The 19698-nt window shown below is 37.8% G+C and overlaps 2 protein-coding genes and 1 long non-coding RNA gene across 4 annotated transcripts in view; 1 reads left to right on the forward strand and 2 right to left on the reverse strand.

Annotated features, from left to right (window-relative positions):
- The window catches only part of LOC126615130 (uncharacterized), a 61690-nt gene that overhangs the window by 15840 nt on the left and 26152 nt on the right, over positions 1-19698 (reverse strand). The window contains exon 2 of the long non-coding RNA XR_007620658.1: positions 14027-14403. This is a non-coding gene — a long non-coding RNA (uncharacterized LOC126615130). The remainder of the gene's footprint in view (positions 1-14026; positions 14404-19698) is intronic.
- Positions 9068-11594, forward strand: LOC126615126 (dnaJ protein homolog). Its single transcript, XM_050282878.1, has 6 exons — positions 9068-9400; positions 9806-9974; positions 10075-10216; positions 10335-10611; positions 10750-10948; positions 11044-11594. The coding sequence occupies exons 1-6, from the start codon at positions 9251-9253 to the stop codon at positions 11367-11369; spliced, it is 1263 nt and encodes a 420-aa protein (XP_050138835.1). The 5' UTR covers positions 9068-9250; the 3' UTR covers positions 11370-11594.
- On the reverse strand, positions 15287-19046 carry LOC126615127 (probable receptor-like protein kinase At1g49730). Of its 2 annotated transcripts, none has more exons than XM_050282880.1 (7): positions 18597-19046; positions 17055-17310; positions 16403-16455; positions 16263-16330; positions 15894-15983; positions 15728-15797; positions 15287-15658 (listed from the first exon to the last, which is right to left on the reverse strand). In XM_050282880.1, the coding sequence occupies exons 2-7, from the start codon at positions 17294-17296 to the stop codon at positions 15354-15356; spliced, it is 828 nt and encodes a 275-aa protein (XP_050138837.1). In that variant the 5' UTR covers positions 17297-17310; positions 18597-19046; the 3' UTR covers positions 15287-15353. The 2 variants fall into 2 exon arrangements, with proteins under 2 accessions (XP_050138837.1, XP_050138836.1); XM_050282879.1 differs by having other exon boundaries at positions 18592-19046.

Below are 19698 nucleotides of genomic sequence, written 5' to 3' on the forward strand. Positions count from 1 at the left end.
TTATAGTTAATTCGCATATAGGTGAGACTTATCCCGAGGACAAGCGTATCCACGGGCGACTCGGGGGCTACGACCCGTCGACATATCAGTGAGTGGGCTTTTGTTTTTAGTATATAGTTATATACTTGTTATATTTCCCAGAAATGTGTTTTAAATAAAACTATGCTTTGAAATAATATGCCAAATGCCTTTATATTTTGGTTATGCATTTCATAGTTGCATATATATATATATATATATATATATATATATATATATATATATATATATATGTGTGTGGTGCTGTGGAGGCACATGTAAGTTCAGGTAAGTTATGTTTGATTAGGTGAACTACGAACGGCTTGATCCCTGTTTAGGGTACATAGGCAGTCTAACGAAAGGTTAGGTGCATCCATTCAATAAATGAGATGAACATGTTGATTGTCTATATGAGATATGATTGAGAAACGATGAGCTCATAAACCTGCATCCCGGGTGATTGCGATTTAGCCAAAGATAGTTGGCACATGCCTGTATATTATGTCACCTCCCGCACTATCTGCTCACATTGGATCCAATTAGGTGCACATTCTTATCGTACAGGCCACTATAGGTGGTTCCGACTCGTAGGTGACTAACGTATTATCGCACAGCTAACATTGAGAGAGTAAAATTGAGCATAATTATATTACACCCAATCTTGTCGTACAGACCCCTTTGTAGTGGTTTCGACTTATGTGCAAAATATTGCCGTATAGGTCATAGTAGTGACTCCGGCTAGATTGAGTTTGAGCTATGAATTCAGCCGTACAGACTACCACAGGAGTTCCGGCTAACATATCTTATTTCCATGAAATCATTCTTACCTAAACTGTTTACTTTATTATATTTTGGCATGGCATACATATGAATATGATTATGTGAAGCATGAATTGACTCGATATGTTTTCTGATATATTCATATATATAATTGTATCTTGATTCTAGGAAAATTATACATGTTTTACAGCGAGGGGCTAGATATGTTGATACATGAAATGATTTTGTAAAACATTTGTTTATGCCCACTCACGTTTTCTGTTTTGCGCCCCTCTAGGTTTTAAGTAAGCTTGCAATTGGTGGCTCGGGATCGTCGGTAGTTCTGACCTATTGGAATAATAGTAGGACATTTCTGGTACTGTATAACTAGTACTTGTCCTACTGGACTGCATCTAGACTTTATGCTCTGATTAGGAGAGTTTACGGTTGTAACTAACTCCTATCGCTTCTTGCTAGTAGTACACTCTATTAATATGATTTTTAATTATTCATATGTTTGCTATCTTTATCGCTTCCGCATTGTGCACATGGCTACGCCATTCTCACGTGACGGCCAGCATACCTTGACCTCGGTCGGGGTGTGTCAACTTGGGCTTGAGCCCACTGAGGGTTGACACTGTTGTGACGTCATGCAACAGAAGGTGTGGCTCCTACCTACGTGCGCACCACTAAGCCAACGACTCCATTTTCTGCAATCTAAAAATTGAAAGAAAAAAAACGATGGTGTGCCACATGGCACAATCTGGCACATTTGATTTCAAAATTTTTTGGAAATTAACGACCAAGATTTATCCAAACATAAAAAAATAAAAATAAAATCCTAAAATTACCTAAAAATCTCAATTTTTTTCTATAAATACCCAAACATCTTATTCATTCCCCACGCCACAACTCAATATTTATTTTTACAACAATGTCCTAAATTTATTGAAATTAGACAATCATTTTATTTTCATGGAACAAACTTGCAAAGCATTTTTTTTTATAAATAGTAATCACCCTTGCCGTTCTTTTTCCTAAATGGGTGGACTTGCACAAAATCAATTATTGTTTAAAGTGAGTAGTAAGTGCAATTTCATTGCCCTTGCCCTTGCCCTCCTAAAAGGGGTAAAGTTGCTCTTAGAGCAACTCCATCCCTCCCAATCCCCATGCAATTGAGTAATTCAATCCCCTTACCCTAACAAAAAGTGCTCCACTGAACCCAAATTAGTGAGGCTATTTAGTGGGCCCAACCCCCAAGACCAAGCAAACGAGCCATTCTCGTACGCATGTCTGCCTGAGTGGATCATGGTGCTAACAACATTCTAATTTCTTTTTCAGTTAGGTGCATGGGCTTCATGTGAGAGTGGGGAGAGTGAGCTTACCAAAGTGTCAATGAGACCGGCACTCAAGCGCACTCAGTTTTTGTTCAAGCGCGAGCCGATGGAATTCTTAGATTCGATGGTCCGCATTAATCTACCTTTTAATTCATATTAAAAAATTCTGGAAAAGGATTGAGCCCACGTGGCACAACCTGGAATGTGGGATTGTAAAAAAATTGTAATCCAATAGTCTATATATGTCATTTGAAAAAAAATAAAATTTAAAAATCACAAAAAAAGGAAAAAATAAAATTTAAAACTAAAAGAAATAAACATAAATGTTGTAGGATTAGTGGGTGAATGCCCACTCAAATGAATAAAGACTTGGGAATAGTATTTGATACTTTCAAAAGTGTCATCATTGTATTTGGATGGTTGTTATTACGAGAGTTGCTCTATAAATAGAACACTCTGTGTGCTATCAAAACACAATGCGAAAGAAAGAATCAAAGAAATAATATCAATATCACTCCCTTTCTTTATCTGCCATCCTTTTGTGTTATAGTTATAGTGTGATATTTTGCACCTATTTCGCTCATATCCTTAGTAAAGGTTATCTCTCTAACTTTTGCCTATTTATAACACGTTATCAACACAACTCTCTAACCTTAACTAGTTCTCATCTCCCTTCACCGAAAAGAAAAAAAATATGCTTCCTCCAAGGATTTTCTTGTTCTTTTTCTTCCTCTGCCTCACCTGCATAATGTACCCTCGCGAAGAATTGCTAGCACCATGCCTGCTTCTTGTTCTCAATTTAACAATTACTTATATCTTTGATTTCTTGTTTGGTGTAGTTCCTGATTACTAACCCAGTGTTTATTTATGTTAATTTTACTGTAATTAAAGATGGTGCGGTATAATTTCCCATCTTGAATTGCAAATTTAATTTCATTGCGATTATAGATGGTGCGGTACAATCGCCCATCTTGAGCTGCAGATTTAATTTTATTGCAATTTTAGGTGGTGCGGTATAATCGCCCACCCTACTCTACATATTTAAATTGCTCTGCATATTTAAATTTTTCTGTTGTTTGAGTGGTGCGGAATAATCGCCTATCCTATGCTTTCTTCAATGAGAATGGTGCGGTACAATCGCCCTCTTCATTAATCGTGTAAATCTCGAGTCTGAAGTTTCGAGTGCTTATCATTTTGGCCTGAAGATCAAAATGAAATTTTTTTAAGAATCAGAAGTTCTAACACTATATTCCTCCAGGAATCTATATTATTGCAAGTTTTTACACATTTCATTTTTCTTTCAGAAAAGAAAATGGCAAACTTGGCAAAGCTTTATTTTGTTGCCCTGGACATTATTGGGAAGAATTACCTTACCTAGGTAGTGGATACCAAGATCCATTTGGAGGCAAGGAATCTTGGAGAAACCATTAGGGAGGAAAACAATGCATCCTCTCAAGATCGGGCGAAGGCCATTATCTTTATTCGTCGCCACCTTGATGAAGGACTAAAGAACGAGTACCTAACGGTTGAAGATCCGTTAGCTCTTTGGAAGGCATTGAGAAATAGATACAATCACCATAAAACGGTGATTCTTCCAAGGGCTCGCTATGAGTGAACTCACCTAAGGATCCAGGATTTCAAGTTAGTGGCTGAGTACAATTTTGCGATGTTCAGAATTAGCTCCTAGATGAAGCTCTGTGGGGAAACCATCACTGAGGAGGATATGCTGGAAAAGACTTTCAACACCTTTCATGCCTCCAACGTGCTCCTGCAGCAGCAGTATAGAGAGTGAGGCTTCACTGAATACAGCCAGCTAATATCTGTGCTCCTGGTAGCTGAACAAAACAATGAGCTCCTGATGAAAAATCATCAGTCCCGACCTACTGGATCTGCACCATTCTCATAAGTGAATGCTGCTTCCCTCAAAGTGAACGCCACATCATTTGGTGGCGATAACATAAACTAGAACGTGGCCATAAGTGAGGTCAGTGGAACGGGAATGCAAGAATCATGATGTCCAGTTTTACAACCAGGTTCCAAGGCATAATTCAGGCCTGAGCTTCAAAAATGTAAATTTCCACAAAGGCAAAACTCATATGAACAATGCTCCTAAAAAGTTTGAATGAGCCTGCCATAGGTGTGGTGGCAATGGGTACTGGGCACGTACCTGTCGTACCCTAAAACATCTGGTGGATCTATATCAAGCCTTCCTCAAAGAGAATGGTGTCGAGGCCAATTTCCTTAATCAAGCTAGACCAATAAATATACCTGATCCAGTGTGCAACTTATCAAGACAATTGAACACAACCCACCTAGATGTCTCGGACTTCGTTATGGAAAGAGGGAATGAAGTGTATCGGTCGAATTGAATTATTTATGTTTAATGTATTTTGAACTTGTAGTTTAAAACTCGTATTTCAATTCAATAAAAGCAGCATTTCAATTTCCTTTTATTATGAATAAGTTGTTTTTAACTGTGATCCCCTTTACTTAGAAAGCATGGATAAAAACTATGGTTATTCTCAAAACAAGAGAAATGACAGAGATATTTGTCTCACAGACAGTGCAACTACGCATACAATACTTCGAGATCAAAAGTATTTCTCAAGCTCAATGCTTACAAAAGTAAGGGTAACAACAATATTAGGCCAATCAAATGTAATTGAAGGCTCATGAAAAGCCCAGATCATGTTACCAAATGGAACAATATTGTCCATACATAATGCGTTGTACGCTACTCGATCTACTCAAAATTTGTTGAGTTTTAAAGACACACGTTTAAATGGATACCATGTTGAAACGATAAGTGTAGAAAATATGGAGTATCTATGCATTACCTCCAATGATACTCAAAAGTGTATATTAAAGAAGTTGCGTGGTTTGTCGAGTGGATTGTATTATACATACATAAAGACAATTAAGTCACATACTGTCATGAACCAGAAGTTCATTGATTCAACGATTTACATGCTTTGGCATGACCGTTTGGGTCATCCAGGATCCACCATGATGCACAGGATCATTACCAACTCTAATGGACATCCATTATTGAGCATACACATTGCTATCTCAAATGATAACCCTTGTAAGGCTTGTTCTCAAAAGTAGTTGGTGATTAGACCATCACAACTAAATGTTGATGCTGAATCCCCATCATTTTTGCAAAGAATTTAAGGGGATATTTGTGGGCCTATTTAACCATCATGTGGACCATTTCGATATTTTATGGTTTTGGTTGATGCATCTACCCGATGGTCACATGTTTGTCTCTTGTCTACTTGGAATTTAGCTTTTGCAAGACTTCTTGCTTAGATAATTAAGTTGCGAGCACAGTTTTTGGATTACCCCATTAAGTCAATCTGACTTGATAATGTGAGTGAATTTACGTCTCAAACCTTTGATGATTACTGCATGACATTAGGCATTAATGTTGAACACCCTATTCTTCATGTCCATACTCAAAATGGTCTAGCATAATCATTTATCAAGCAACTTCAATTAATAGTGCACACTCTGCTCATGAAAACAAAATTGCTAGTTTCTGCATGGGGACATGCCATCTTACATGCTACATCATTGGTTCAATTAAGACCTATAGCCAACCACAAATACTCCTCAGTACAACTCGTGTTTGGGCATCAGCTAAACATTTCACATTTACTAGTTTTTGGTTGTGTTGTTTATGTGCCTATTGCATCGCCGCAACGCACTAAAATGGGACCTTAGCGTAGGCTGGGATTTTATGTGTTGATTCACCATCTATCATTAGATATTTTAAACCCTTGATTTGTGATATGTCTGTTTAGCTGATTGTCACTTTTATGGGATAGTCTTCGAGTCATTAGGGGAAGAAAAGACCGTTCCAGAAAAATGGCAAGAGCTAACATGGGTTGTACCCACCTTGTCTCATTTTGATCCATGTAGCACTCAAGGTGAAAATGAAGTGAAAATGATCATTCATCTTCAAAGTATTGCTAATCAAATGACAGATGCATTTAATTATGCTATGAAAGTGACAAAAGCTCATATACCACCTGCAAATGCACCTGCAAGAATTAATGTCCTTGTTGGACAAAAAAATTAACAGCGAATGAATCATCTGGTGCACGCCTGAAGCTTGGTAGACCCCCAGGTTCAAAAGATTCAACCCCTTGAAAGAGAAAGACGAGGGCACAACCGAATCCAAATGAAATCATTCAGGAAGAGAGAATGAATGACAAATCCATAACTCATGATTATGTACTTTCAGAAAAAGAAAATGTCCTTGATGAGACATATGTCACTGAAGAGACAGAGGTAGATGAAACCAAAGAAATCTCCATAAATTATGCATGTACTAATGAATTGTGGGATCAGAATGAAATAATCATTGACGATATGTTAGCATTTACAGTAGCCACTAAAATCATATTAAGTGATGAGCCCTACTCTGTTGATGAATGCAAATAGAAACAAGACTAGCCTAAGTGGAAAGATGCAATCTAGGTAGAATTAAATTCCTTAGAAAGACGAAGTGTTTTTGGACCAGTAGTCCAAAATTTGCCTGATGTAAATCCCATGGGTTACAAATGGGTATTCACAAGAAAGCGCAATGAGAAAAACGAGATTGCAAGATATAAAGCACAACTCGTTACACAAGGCTTTTCACAAAAACCTGGAATTGATTATGAGGAGACATACTCTTCTGTAATGGACACAATTACGTTCCGTTACTTAATAAGTGTAGTGATTTCAGAAAAACTTGACATATGACTTATGGATGTCATCACTGCGTATCTATATGGAGAATTAGATACTGACATATACATGAAAGTCCCAGAAGGACTTAAGTTGCCTAAAACAATTAACAAACCATGAGGTATGCTCTCAATCAAATTAAAGTGATCATTGTATGGGCTGAAACAATTTGGACGAATATGGTATAATCGTCTTAGTGGGTATTTCATCAAAGAAGGGTATGCCAACAATGTCATTTGCCTTTGTGTGTTCATTAAGAAATCAAATTCTAGATTTGTTACAGTGGCAGTATATGTCAATGATATGAACCTAGTTGGAACTCCTGAATAGCTCAATAAAGCTAATGAATATCTGAAAAATGAATTTGAAATGAAAGACCTTGGAAAAACAAAATATTGTCTCAGCCTGCAGATCGAGCATTGTGCTAATGGAATTTTGGTCCACGAATCAGCTTACATTGAAAAAAATCCTGAAGCGATTTGGCATGGACGACTTATCCACTCAGCATGCCAATGGTCGTTCGTTCTTTGAACATTAAGAAAGATCAATTTCGTCCAAAAGAAGATGATGAAATGGTCATTGGTCCAGAAGTACCATATCTGAGTGCAATATGTGCTTTATTGTATTTAGCACAATGTATTATACCAGATATAGCTTTTTAAGTTAAATTGTTAGCAAGGTATAGCTCTGCTCCAACAATTCGTCATTGGAAAAGAGTTAAAGATGTATTGCGATACCTTCGTGGGACAACAAATATGGGTATCTTCTACTCAAAGAAATCCACAAATGACCAAATCCTTGTTGGATATGCATATATTGATTTTCTCTCTAATCCGCATAAAGCCCACTCACAAACTAGATATGTGTTCACTAATGGAGATAAAACAATCTCATGACACTCAACAAAGCAAACACTAGTTGCTACATCTTCCAATCATTCGGAAATACTTGCTTTACATGAAGCAAGTCGTGAATGTTCTTGGTTAAGATTAATGATCCATCATATCCAGAATTCATGTGGTTTACCTTCAAAGACAGACAATCCAACTGTCATCCATGAAGATAATGCAGTTTGTGTTGCCCAAATGAAGGAATGATTCATCAAGGGTGATAAGAATAAACACATATCTCCAAAGTTTTTCAGTGCACATGAGCTTCAGAAAGCTAAAGTTATTGAAGTCAGACAAATCCATTCCAATAAAAATCTGGCAAACCTGTTCACCAAATCTCTACCAAAGTGCATGTTTCAAAAGCTAGTGCAGAGTATCAAATTACGTCGACTTACCAATCAGCTAAATTTAAAGAATGTGGAATCAGGGGGAGCATCCATAATACATGCATATTGTACTCTTTTTCCTTCGATTATGATTTTTTCCACTAGGTTTTTCCTATCAAGATTTTAACGAGGCAACATAAGCATACATAACAATATATCAACAACCCAGGTAAAGTTGTACTCTTTTTCCTTAGCTATGGTTTTTTCCCACTAGGTTTTTCCGAGCAAGGTTTTAACAAGTCAACTGATGTTGATATGTGGGCATCCAAGGGGGAGTGTTGTAGAATGAGTGGGTGAATGCCCACTCAAAGGAATAAAGAGTTGGGAATAGTATTTGATACTTTCAAAAGTGTCATCATTGTAATTGGATGATTGTTATTACGAGAGTTGCTCTATAAATAGAACATTTCATGTGCTATCAAAACATACTGCGAAAGAAAGAATCAAAGATATAATATCAGTATCCCTCCCTCTCTTTATCTGTCATCATTTTGTGTTATAGTTATAATGTGATATTTTTCACCTGCTTCGTTCCTGTTTTTAGCAAATATTATCTCTCTAACTTTTGTCTGTTTATAACAATAATATTTTTTTATATATTAATTTTAAACCCAATAGCCGGGACAATTATCGCTTTAAGGGTGAAAGTTGCTTTTAGACCAATACTTAAGCAGGAAGGCAGCAGGGCGTTCCAAGGAAGGATCTAGAACAAAAACCTTTCTTCCTTTTCCTTTTTATTTTGGGCAACCATTTACTTCCTACAAAAAAAATCAATTCCCTCATCAACCCATCCAACGGTCCATAACTCACGAGGACCAAAATCCCCAGAGGGAAAGGAATTCTAGACCCTTCTCAAACACGGATCCAATCCCAACCGTCCACTAATTTCTCTCTCTCAAATGATCTCCTGATGTGTGTGTATATATATATACCCACACGGCCTCAACTCTCCCTAGTTGCTCTGGACTAGGTTTGTTCTTCGTGTTCTGGCTTTCCTCGCAAGAAAATAGCAGATTCTCTGGGAGCTTCCTCCTCCTCCCCGCTATCTCATACAAAAGGAACAAGATTCGCGATTTCGCTTTCGATTTGGGGATTAGGCTTTCGATCGATTTAGCCTGCCAAGATGTTTGGGAGGGCGCCGAAGAAGAGCGATAACACTCGGTACTATGAGATTTTGGGAGTTTCGCAGAGTGCTTCTTCCGACGATTTGAAGAAGGCGTATAAGAAAGCCGCCATAAAAAACCACCCTGATAAGGGTGGAGATCCTGAGAAAGTAAGTGCCCACCTTTCCTCTTTGTTTAGATTTCTCGATTTGGTTTCCGTATTGGGATTTGGGGAATTGGGTGATTGTGGATTCTGATGGTTCTGCTTGATGGTTCTGCTTTTATCGTGCTTGTAATTCTGTCAAGCCCTTACCTTTTTGTTGAATTTGATTGGATATGGTATTTTCATAAATTGTTGAGTGAATGAATTCATGGCTTGACTTGGAAATTGGGTTTTTTTATTTTGGTTTTGGTTTAGGTATTTGGAAATTGGGGTTTTTTTTATTATTTATTTTGGTTTTGGTTTAGGTATTTGTCGATAGAATTTCAGATTTGTGATAATGGGTTGCGGATTTTTTTGGTTGATTTGGATCTGTAGGTGTAGGGCTAATGGTCTTTTCATGTATTATGCGTAGTTTAAAGAGTTGGCTCACGCTTATGAGGTTTTGAGTGACCCTGAGAAGCGTGAAATCTACGATCAGTATGGTGAGGATGCACTCAAGGAGGGAATGGGGGGTGGAGGTGGTGGCGGCCACGACCCATTCGACATCTTCTCATCTTTCTTTGGTGGAAGCCCATTTGGAGGTGCGAATTGTGTGATTGGTTTTCATGGTTTTCAGGTGGGGTTTCTTGTTGTGTGATGACCAATGGAATGAATCGATTTTGTACTTGTTTGTATGAGCAGGTGGTGGTAGTAGCCGAGGACGAAGACAGAGACGTGGAGAAGATGTTGTCCACGCACTCAAGGTTTCTTTGGAGGACCTCTATCTTGGGACCTCGAAGAAGCTATCTTTATCGCGTAATGTGCTTTGCTCCAAGTGTAATGGGTGAGTAGTAGTGGTAAAATTTTGTTTTTAAGCTTAATGCTAGGATAAAGTATAGAACTTGGAGGTTTGTAATTATGATGCTCACATGGGATGTGAATATGTTGTTTCAAAATTGAAGGAAGGGTTCGAAATCTGGGGCTTCATTGAAGTGTTCTGGCTGTCAAGGAACTGGTATGAAGGTCTCAATTAGGCACCTGGGCCCGTCTATGATTCAACAGATGCAGCATGCTTGCAATGAGTGTAAGGGTACTGGAGAGACCATTAGTGACCGAGACCGCTGTACTCAGTGCAAGGGGGAGAAGGTTGTTCAAGAGAAGAAGGTGTTGGAAGTCCATGTGGAGAAAGGCATGCAGAATGGACAGAAGATCACATTCCCTGGTGAAGCAGATGAAGCTGTATGTTACGTATCCTCATTAATTGTGACTTGGTATTATTAGTAGTAGCAGTTATAGTTTTAATTCTGTATTTGGAAATGTGGGATTGATTGGTTTGCTGTGTCTACTGTGTCAACTGTGTCAACTGTGTCATTGCAGCCTGAGACAGTCACTGGTGATATAGTGTTTGTCATTCAGCAAAAAGAACATCCAAAGTTCAAGAGAAAGGGCGAGGACCTTTTCGTCGAGCACACTCTGCCTCTAACGGAGGCTCTATGCGGCTTCCAGTTTGTGTTGACCCATTTGGATGGCAGGCAGCTGCTTATAAAATCAAACCCTGGCGAAGTTGTCAAGCCTGGTAAGTAAAGCTAATAAATAAACTAAGAGAATTTAATGTATTGGCTAGTGAATCCTCGGAATGTTATAATCCTGTGATTTATTTTGATAATGCAGATTCGTTCAAGGCGATCAATGACGAGGGTATGCCCATGTATCAGAGGCCATTCATGAAGGGGAAGCTATACATTCACTTCAATGTGGAATTCCCAGAGTCTCTCAACCCTGAGCAAGTCAAGGCCCTGGAAGCTGCTCTTCCAGGCAAGCCATCAGCATCTCAGCTCACGGATATGGAGGTGGACGAGTGTGAGGAGACGACTCTGCATGATGTGAACATGGAGGAGGAGATGAGGAGGAAGCAGCTGCAGGCTCAGCAAGAGGCCTATGATGAGGACGATGACATGCCTGGTGGTGCTCAGAGGGTGCAGTGCGCCCAGCAGTGATGACTGATGCTAGTTTTTGAAAACTTGTACAAGTTTTCGGGTGCTTGCTGAAGTGTTAACGGATGACAAGGTGGGGGGATGAAAGGAGGGGAGGGATTGACTGTGATGATGGCATGGCGGCCTAGAATTTTGTGAAACACTTATTATAATTAAATGTTATGTGATGATTTTGAACATCCTGTTATTCTTCCACTATCTTTTTATAAATGACCATCATTCTTACTACTCTTTTTATGGCCGTCAGTCTGACAGTTTAATTTCCATTTAGTGTGTTAAAAATATGAGGCGCTGGAGAGTTAAACTGCATGTCTTAACCACATATATGTACTGTTCTAAAAATCCCCTCGCCCAGTGCCGTCTAAGCCCTGTCTAGGAGCTAAGCGGTTGATCAACGTTTTGATTAATGTTTAGGTGTTTGAAAATTAAGAAATAACGTCTAGATTTGCTGAGACATTGTTTAGGCACCAGGCTAGATCGTCTAGGCACCCGTCTAGTATGCCTAGACCTGCCTAGGTTGCGACTCACATAAACAGAAAATAGATAAATTTTAAGTGCCTAGGCGGGTCTTAATCTCACTTAGACAGAAAATAGATAACTTTCATTTGCATTTTATTTATTTTCAATAAATTGTAAGATATTTGTTGAATACTTAAATGAACGCACATTATATCATTCTCTTTATATTTTCATTATGTTTTAATACTTTATAATATATATGTCATTCTATTTTGTAGTTTATGATGAAATTATATATATTTTAAGTATAAACAAACACTTATTTACACAAAATATAATAGATTTACTTAAATCCGTCTAGTTCGTCTAGGCGCCCGCCTAGCCGCCTATGTGCTAGGTTCCAGCCCACCATCCGATTAGCACCTAGCGTCTTGCGTCTTTTAGAATCTTACATATATGTCCTGCATTTGTACGACAATTGATATATCTATTATACACAAAGAGAACACAAAATGTGAACAGTATTTTGGTGTCAAAATGCTTTACCAAAAAAAATATATTATATATAAAGAGAACACAAAAGTTGAATAGTATTTTGATGTCATAATGCTTTACCAAAAATAAATGGACAAAAATGCCCCCAAAACAAAAAACTTCAAATACGTTCCAAAATAATGCAACAAATAAGGCAAGGACATTTTCGTCATTTTAATATTAATTTTTGTAATAATTAATGATTCTGAGGTTTTTTTTTGTTTTTTTTAATTAGTACCTCACAATAGGCTAGCAATAATGTGATTCAATTTATCTATTTTTAAACACGTTCAAAACATATTAAGAAACGTGTAATGCCAGTTATAAATTTGCATGCGGATAATAATGATTTAATTAAATTAGTTGTCAAATGATTGTTTTTTTTTTTTTTTTTTGTAACAAACAATATTATCTATACTAAGAGGAAAGAATGTGGGCTTAGTCTCATAATGGGCTGGTGTGACATCCCACAATGCCCATGGGAGTGATCCTTAAATGTGTATTTCTATCCCTACCTAGCACGATGCCTTTTGGGAGCTCACTGGCTTCGGGTTCCGTAGGAACTCCGAAGTTATGCGAGAAGGATGCCAGAGCACTCCCAGGATGGGTGACCCACTGGGAAGTTGCTCGTGAGTTTCCAGAAACAAAACCGTGAGGGCGTGGTCGGGGCCCAAAGCGGACAATATCGTGCTACGGTGGTGGAACGGGCCGGGGAAGTGATCCGCCCCGGGCCGGGATGTGACAGCTAGCAATAATGTGATTCAATTAGTTGTTTATTAAATATTATTCTCTCTGTTTTAAACACGTTCAAAACATCTTAAGAGACCTGTAATGTTGGTTATTAAAAAGTCTTTCGCATGCGGATAATAATGTGATTAAATTAGTTATCAAATGATTTTTTTTTTTTAACAAACGATATTATCTACATTAAAGGGGAGGGGTGGGCTTTGCCTCACAATAGGCTAACAATAATGTGATTCAATTAATTGTTTATTAAATATTATTTTCTCTATTCTTAATGTAAATTCTATAGAGACTGATTTTATTATGTGAATTCAGTTGCTTTAATTGGTTTATGAGGGGTTTCTTCTAACATGATCTAAGATTATTCATTTACTTCAAATATTTGACTTTTCTTCTAACATGATTTAAAACGTGTAAGTTACGTGTAGCATGTCATGATTCAAAAAATGCCTTCTGCACACGCGTGAGCCTGTCCATAAAGGCTAGTTTGGGAATACTGCAGCATGTCTTAATCAGATATGTGTCCTGCATGTCTTAACTTCCTGGTTTCTTATAGAATTCTACCTACAACCTTTATGCATGTCTTAAAGTTGAGCAATAATTGCTACAATGTTCTCATTTGATTTTTCATATTTACCCATTGATTTAGCCTTATGTGTGTGGTAAGTGACTCATTTTGACAAAAGTTTTAACAAAGTTGATGAAAAGGACTATGACTGCACGTTTTGATGAGTTAAGGGACAAATGATCACAGATTTTTAGATGATGAATTATTCCTCCAATTGGATTAAAGTTTCAAGGTTCATTGCTACAATTTTCTCTAATATCAATGGTGCATAATACATGAACGTGGATTTAATGTTTTAATCTTAACATTTGACATCAAATCTTAAAATGAGTGATCATAAACAAGAGAGCGAGACTTAGGCGCCGTTTGGGATTGAGGTGATTTTAAAAAAAGCCACTGTGAAAAAAAGCTGAGGGTCATTTTTGTGTTTGGTAAACTGAAAAAAAAGGGCTTATTTTGGAAGCTGCTGTGAGAATAAGCTGAAAATCAAAGGAAAAGCTGAAGCTGCTATTTGCTGCTTTGAAAAAAAGCCAGTTTTTTCAAAGCACACGGAGCTACAGTGCTCCTTTAATGAAAAGACACACTATCATCTTGCTTTTTTTTCCAAAAGCACTTTCACAAAAAAGTTTACCAAACACTCTACTGGCTTTATTTCACAGCCGCTTATTCTCACAGCACAGCCGCTTATTCTCACAGCAGCTTTTTTTCAAAGCACAGCAATACCAAACTAGCCTTAGACTTGAATAGAAGACATTTTGAGAAGCATGCCTACCCTTTGCACAAGGTTCTAAAAGATGTTAGGTGCTAGTCGGGCAGCGGGCTGCAGCTTAGCGCCTAGGAGGACACCTAGGGAACTAGACAAATTTAAGTAAATCTATTATATTTCGTGTAAATAAGTGTCTGTTTATACTTAAAATATATATAATTTCATCATAAATTACAAAATAAAATGACATATATATTATGAAGTATTAGAACATAATGAAAACATGGGGAATAAGGATATAACATGTGTTCATTTAAGTATGCAACAAGTCTCTTATAATTTATTGAAAAAAAATATAATGCAAAATGAAAGTTATCTATTTTCTATCTAAGTGAGTCACAACCTATGTGAGTCTGGACGGGCTAAGAGGGTGCCTAGGCGGTGTAGGCTGGCGCCTCAGCACATCTAGGCATCCGGGCGCCTCAGCACATCTAGGCATCTTTTCTTAATCTTCAAACACCTAGGCATTAATCGGAACGGTGACCAACCGCGTAGCGCTTAGGCGGGGCATAGACGGTGCTAGGCGGAGATTTTTAGAACAGTGCCCTTTCATGTAGTGGAATTATTTATTAATTTATTTATATCGTCGTACCCAGTGCACAAGGCTCCCGCTTTACGCAGGGTCTGGGAGAGGTGAATGTCGGCTAGCCTTACCCCCATTTATGAAGAGGCTGCTCCCAAGTCTCGAACCCGAGACCTACCGTTCATGGACGAAAGCACTTGCCATCGCACCAAGTGCGACCTCTCTATTAATTTATTTATATATTTCAAAATAAATTAGATAGTCGTTCATCCACAAGGCAGAAAGCAGAAATATCAAACCTGGAGAGTACGAACTCTCCACGAAACAATCAAATATTGGTTTCATAAAATATGAAAATTTTCGTATGAAATGATAATAAATTCAGTACAAAAACTAGTCTCGTGGAATTTCGATCTTTTTACGGAGATACCGAAGAATTTGCTGCATAGAAGCCTTTGGCTTATCCCCACATCTAACACATAACTTTGCCACAGCTAGAAGACTTTTGAGCTCCCTAGAATCGTAACTGCTGCCTAGATCAGGATCTAGCATTTTGTGAATAGAACTGCAGAAGCGAGACTCTCGGATCCATTGAACTAGATTTGCTCCCCCGTTTTCTGATGATTGACCGGTGATGAGCTCCAGGATCAGCACCCCAAGCTGGAACATTATGTTACCGCATTCCTGACCCATGCAATCTGCATGAAAGGGGAAGAATATGAGGACTGCAGCAAGTATTTTTGAGGGTTAGGGTCAAGAGAATCAACCTTTCGGGCATGAGGTATGTGGTACTGTGACATAACTTTCACCAGAACTTTGAAGCCCGACGTCTGAAAGCTGTGATCAGAAAAACAGAGATCATATGAAGTTTGACAAAGTCGACAGCAGTAACCTTCTTACACCTAGTAGATCCGAATCCAACGGAGTCCTCACCTTTGCATTAAAGTTTTCATCTAGCATGATGCTACTTGAGTTAATGGAGACGTGATACATTGGAGGTTCATTGAAGAGAAGCAAGTACTCCTGCATTGAAATTCTAGAACGCTGTAAGCTAAACTCCTCTGGCTGGCAATGCACATAGAGGAACTTCCAACACGTAAATATATGAGTAATTCAGGTACTTTATCGACACAAAAGAACCATAGAACTTTACAAATTTCTTGGATTGGTTGAGATATAAGAACAGCAGTGGATTAGTATCCTGCTTTAAAGTGGAAAACGATACTGCTACAATCTTATGGTGACTTGATGCATGAAATCAAATTATGCAGTAAATGTTTGTGGCGTTAAGATGTAAAATACCAATGCAGCCACGACACCAATGGCTATTTGTAGCCGTGTCCTCCAATTCAAGGGAGTTCTAATGGGATCTGCCAACAATAAAGAGAGAATCAAATTTTGCACAGATGCACACATACACAAAATTCTGCTTGGAATGTTACCATTAAGATGCTCCTTCAAGCTCCCCCTTTCTATGTTGTCAAACACTAGGAACCTGAGAAAACAAACGATAGATATGTCAAATAAAAAAATTGAGAGCAACAGATAATTTCGACAACGGCAAAGGTACCAAATGGTCGTATGACTAGTTCTATTGTCAATCCAGAAAAACGATCTTGAACGAACGTCAATGTATTTCCTTAAAGGTTTATCTTCCACTTTCACGTTAAATATAGAATTCAGGAAATTAACAAGACCTTGAAAAACCACACCAAACAGTTCAAGAAAAGGACCAATACACAAAGCACCCAGGGGGAGGTGGGTGGGTGGAGGAATGGCAAAAAACCTTGAGCTCACTCAAAAGAAACCAACACTGTGTGTGTGGGGGGGGGGGGGGGGATGGCAAAAAATCTTGAGCTCACTCAAAAGAAACCAACACTTTAACATCCCTGGAAAATGCACATCGGAAAGGGTAATTAATTTCATTTTGCAAAACGGCCTCTTTCCCAGCCTCTAAACTTACTGCAGCATATATCCTAGGCAAAAACAAAATCATATAGTTTCCTCCATTCTCAAATGGTGGCCATTTATAAGGGTGCGTTGGTGGAAATTAATGAAAGAAAGCGACAAAATGAAACGAGTTGAGCATCAGACCGTCTATGTCCAGTAGAGAATCCCCTGAGAGCAAGAAGGTGACGATGATGCAAGCACCCCAAGAGTTGCACTTCTCTGTAGAAGACATCTTTTCCTTGATCATAGTCTCTAATTTCTTTTATCAATACAACTCCACCATCATGAAATCTGGCCTTATAAGCAGCTATATGAGAATTGGTATACATGATCGTCTCAAAACCATCCGTTGCTCTCTTTATATCCTTGTAAGGAAAACGCTTCATAAATAATATTTGGCCTGAAAATAAGAACATATAAGAGAGGTCTGATAAAAATTTATTTAACCACGCGTAATTGGAACACAAATTGAATTCAGTTTCCTTTTTCAATTCACTAAGATATCCAGGTTATATTAGGAGTCAAAATCCAAGCCATTGCCTCATAATAATTAGTCTGAACTTTGAAGAGTTACAAGTGAAGAGAAACTAGAAATACATTGTAACTATGGGGAATTGGTGCAGAGTGAGGTGATCGTGCAGGCCCAATCTTGAGAGAGAGAAATTAAGGGAAACACAGACCCTATCCAAATTACCTCTATTTAATCCGAAACTCAGTGAATCGTATAGTATTAAAGGACATGTTTCTTAATCCATAATCAGTCGCTTTAAAAGTTTCCCAAAACTCAGTCTTTGTTTATCAAATGTAACAATAGAAGTTACATGAGGATCAACCGAAATTTACTTCAGTAAGAATACTTCACTAAACATGAAGTTGCTCACATGCATAGCAGAGATGATTTCTGCATTAATGTTCAACAAGCTTTTCGACAGATATTTAACTTGGCTAATTAGTACATACAAAAGCAAAAAGAAGCCTCTGAAGACAGGTTTAGCTCAATCAAAGAGCCAAGTTAAACTTTTCACAATTTTTACAGACCGTAATGAAACAAAAACGTATGGGTAATGCAACGGAGACTAAATTTGCAGACAAAATTTGCAAACTAAATGTTGAGTCAACAATAAGAATGAGCACGTTTATCAATGTTTAAGTCATAATCCAATCATTAACTTCCATTTCATTTAGTTTGAAAAATTTAGCCTACAAATTTAGTCTCTGTAGCATTACTCAAAACGTAAAAATCTGCTTCAGTATATCACATTCAAACCAAGAAAATATAACAAGCCAAATTGCTTAAAAAATCCTTCCTTAATTGGCCAGTTTTAAGAGCAAATCCTCAGATTCTAACACAGTGGACCTACAAAATTAATAGAATCTACGAAACGAACAAATTCCTCAAAATCTCAATATTCAGATAGAAATCTGGGACACAACAGTCCTGAAGACCAAAACAGAGTAACAGCTAACAGCTCCAAGACAGTTCAACCAACATCATCAAAACCAAAACAAACCAACGTCGAATTGAGCAAATTAAACTCCGAATTCCGACAAACTACATAAATCCGACGACATTAAACGGATAAGAAAATCCCACACTGTTTACAAGCCCAACAAAAATCCATGGTGAAGAGAGTAACAATTACTTGAAAACAAATGAGTAGAAGGTAAAAATTTGAAGTACCCGACCGAGATCGGCGGAGCCACGAGAGGAGGCGAGGCCGGAGTTTGCGAATCAGGCGGTGCATTTGGGTGAATTGGAAAGTGGGATCCAAGAGGTAGGTGAAGTGGAAGAACAGAGGCTGAGGCGCTGTAAATTTCCATTTCGTCTTTATACTAAGAGAAAAAGGTTGAGGGATGGATTCGCCCTTTACCTTTTTAGTTGGGTGCTTAGTGAGAGAGAAGATTAGGAAAGAGGGTAAAATATTCAAAGCCCCAGATTAGTTAATAATTGAATAGAATGACACATGTGACAGCTGAAGTTAAAAGAATCAAGGGGTGATTGACCACACTGTTTTGGCAGTGTACCTGTACAGATCCAAGATTTAGCATATTCCCATATCCCCGTCTAGCGTCACATGGACAATGTGCTGGGTCGGACGTGCTCTAAATTGATTAAAATCATTTTTTGTGAAATTATTTTTGAAACTAATTCTTAGTAAGAATTTAAGTGGATAAGTGATTCATGCAATAAGTATATATCTTATGCTTATTTCAAAAAAAAACATTTAAACTGCTTTTAGAACCCAAAATCAGTTTCACGAAAAGCGATTTTAGTTATTTTTAAAGGACTTCTAAACGAGTCTATGATCATGCATAATGAGTTATTACATTGCTATGAGTGCGACTAATGTCATAGATATTATCAAAGCAAAAATGATGCCCATAATCCTAAATTCTTCACGATAACCAAAAAAAGGTTTTGACACACCCTGACCTGAAATATCCACCTAGACTTTGAATCGAGCTGTGCTGGTCGCCACTCGGAAGGTGACGAAGTTATAAATTGTAGTGAGGTGGAAAAAGTGTGAATAAATTTAAACCTTAAAGTATCTAAATTCAAGAGTGTACATGTGAGTGGGAATGAACCTATTTCATACGTGCATAAGTAAAAAATTTGAATTCAACTATGACACATGACTCTTATTTTTCATTCATACAAAAATTAAATATTATAATATTAATTATAATATATAATTTTCAGCAATCCCCCACATGAATGAAAAATTAAGAAGAATTTGAGAGAGGTGTCTTTTAGACATAAACCTACCCTACTGAATACTTAGGGCTG

This window comes from Malus sylvestris, chromosome 3 (assembly GCF_916048215.2).
Source record: "Malus sylvestris chromosome 3, drMalSylv7.2, whole genome shotgun sequence".
NCBI lineage: Eukaryota > Viridiplantae > Streptophyta > Magnoliopsida > Rosales > Rosaceae > Malus > Malus sylvestris.

What these genes read in the sequence shown, in the direction of transcription:
- LOC126615127 (XM_050282879.1), bottom strand. Translation starts at nt 18,655, where the DNA reads ATGCACCGCCTGATTCGCAAACTCCGGCCTCGCCTCCTCTCGTGGCTC. An exon ending in CTTGAAGGAGCATCTTAATG is followed by an intron (nt 16,331 to 16,402) that starts GTAACATTCCAA and finishes TATTGTTGGCAG; the next exon opens with ATCCCATTAGAACTCCCTTG. An exon ending in TTGGTGTCGTGGCTGCATTG is followed by an intron (nt 15,984 to 16,262) that starts GTATTTTACATC and finishes ATTTCAATGCAG; the next exon opens with GAGTACTTGCTTCTCTTCAA.
- LOC126615126 (XM_050282878.1), top strand. Translation starts at nt 9,251, where the DNA reads ATGTTTGGGAGGGCGCCGAAGAAGAGCGATAACACTCGGTACTATGAG. An exon ending in TGGTGGAAGCCCATTTGGAG is followed by an intron (nt 9,975 to 10,074) that starts GTGCGAATTGTG and finishes TTGTATGAGCAG; the next exon opens with GTGGTGGTAGTAGCCGAGGA. An exon ending in TGGCGAAGTTGTCAAGCCTG is followed by an intron (nt 10,949 to 11,043) that starts GTAAGTAAAGCT and finishes TTGATAATGCAG; the next exon opens with ATTCGTTCAAGGCGATCAAT.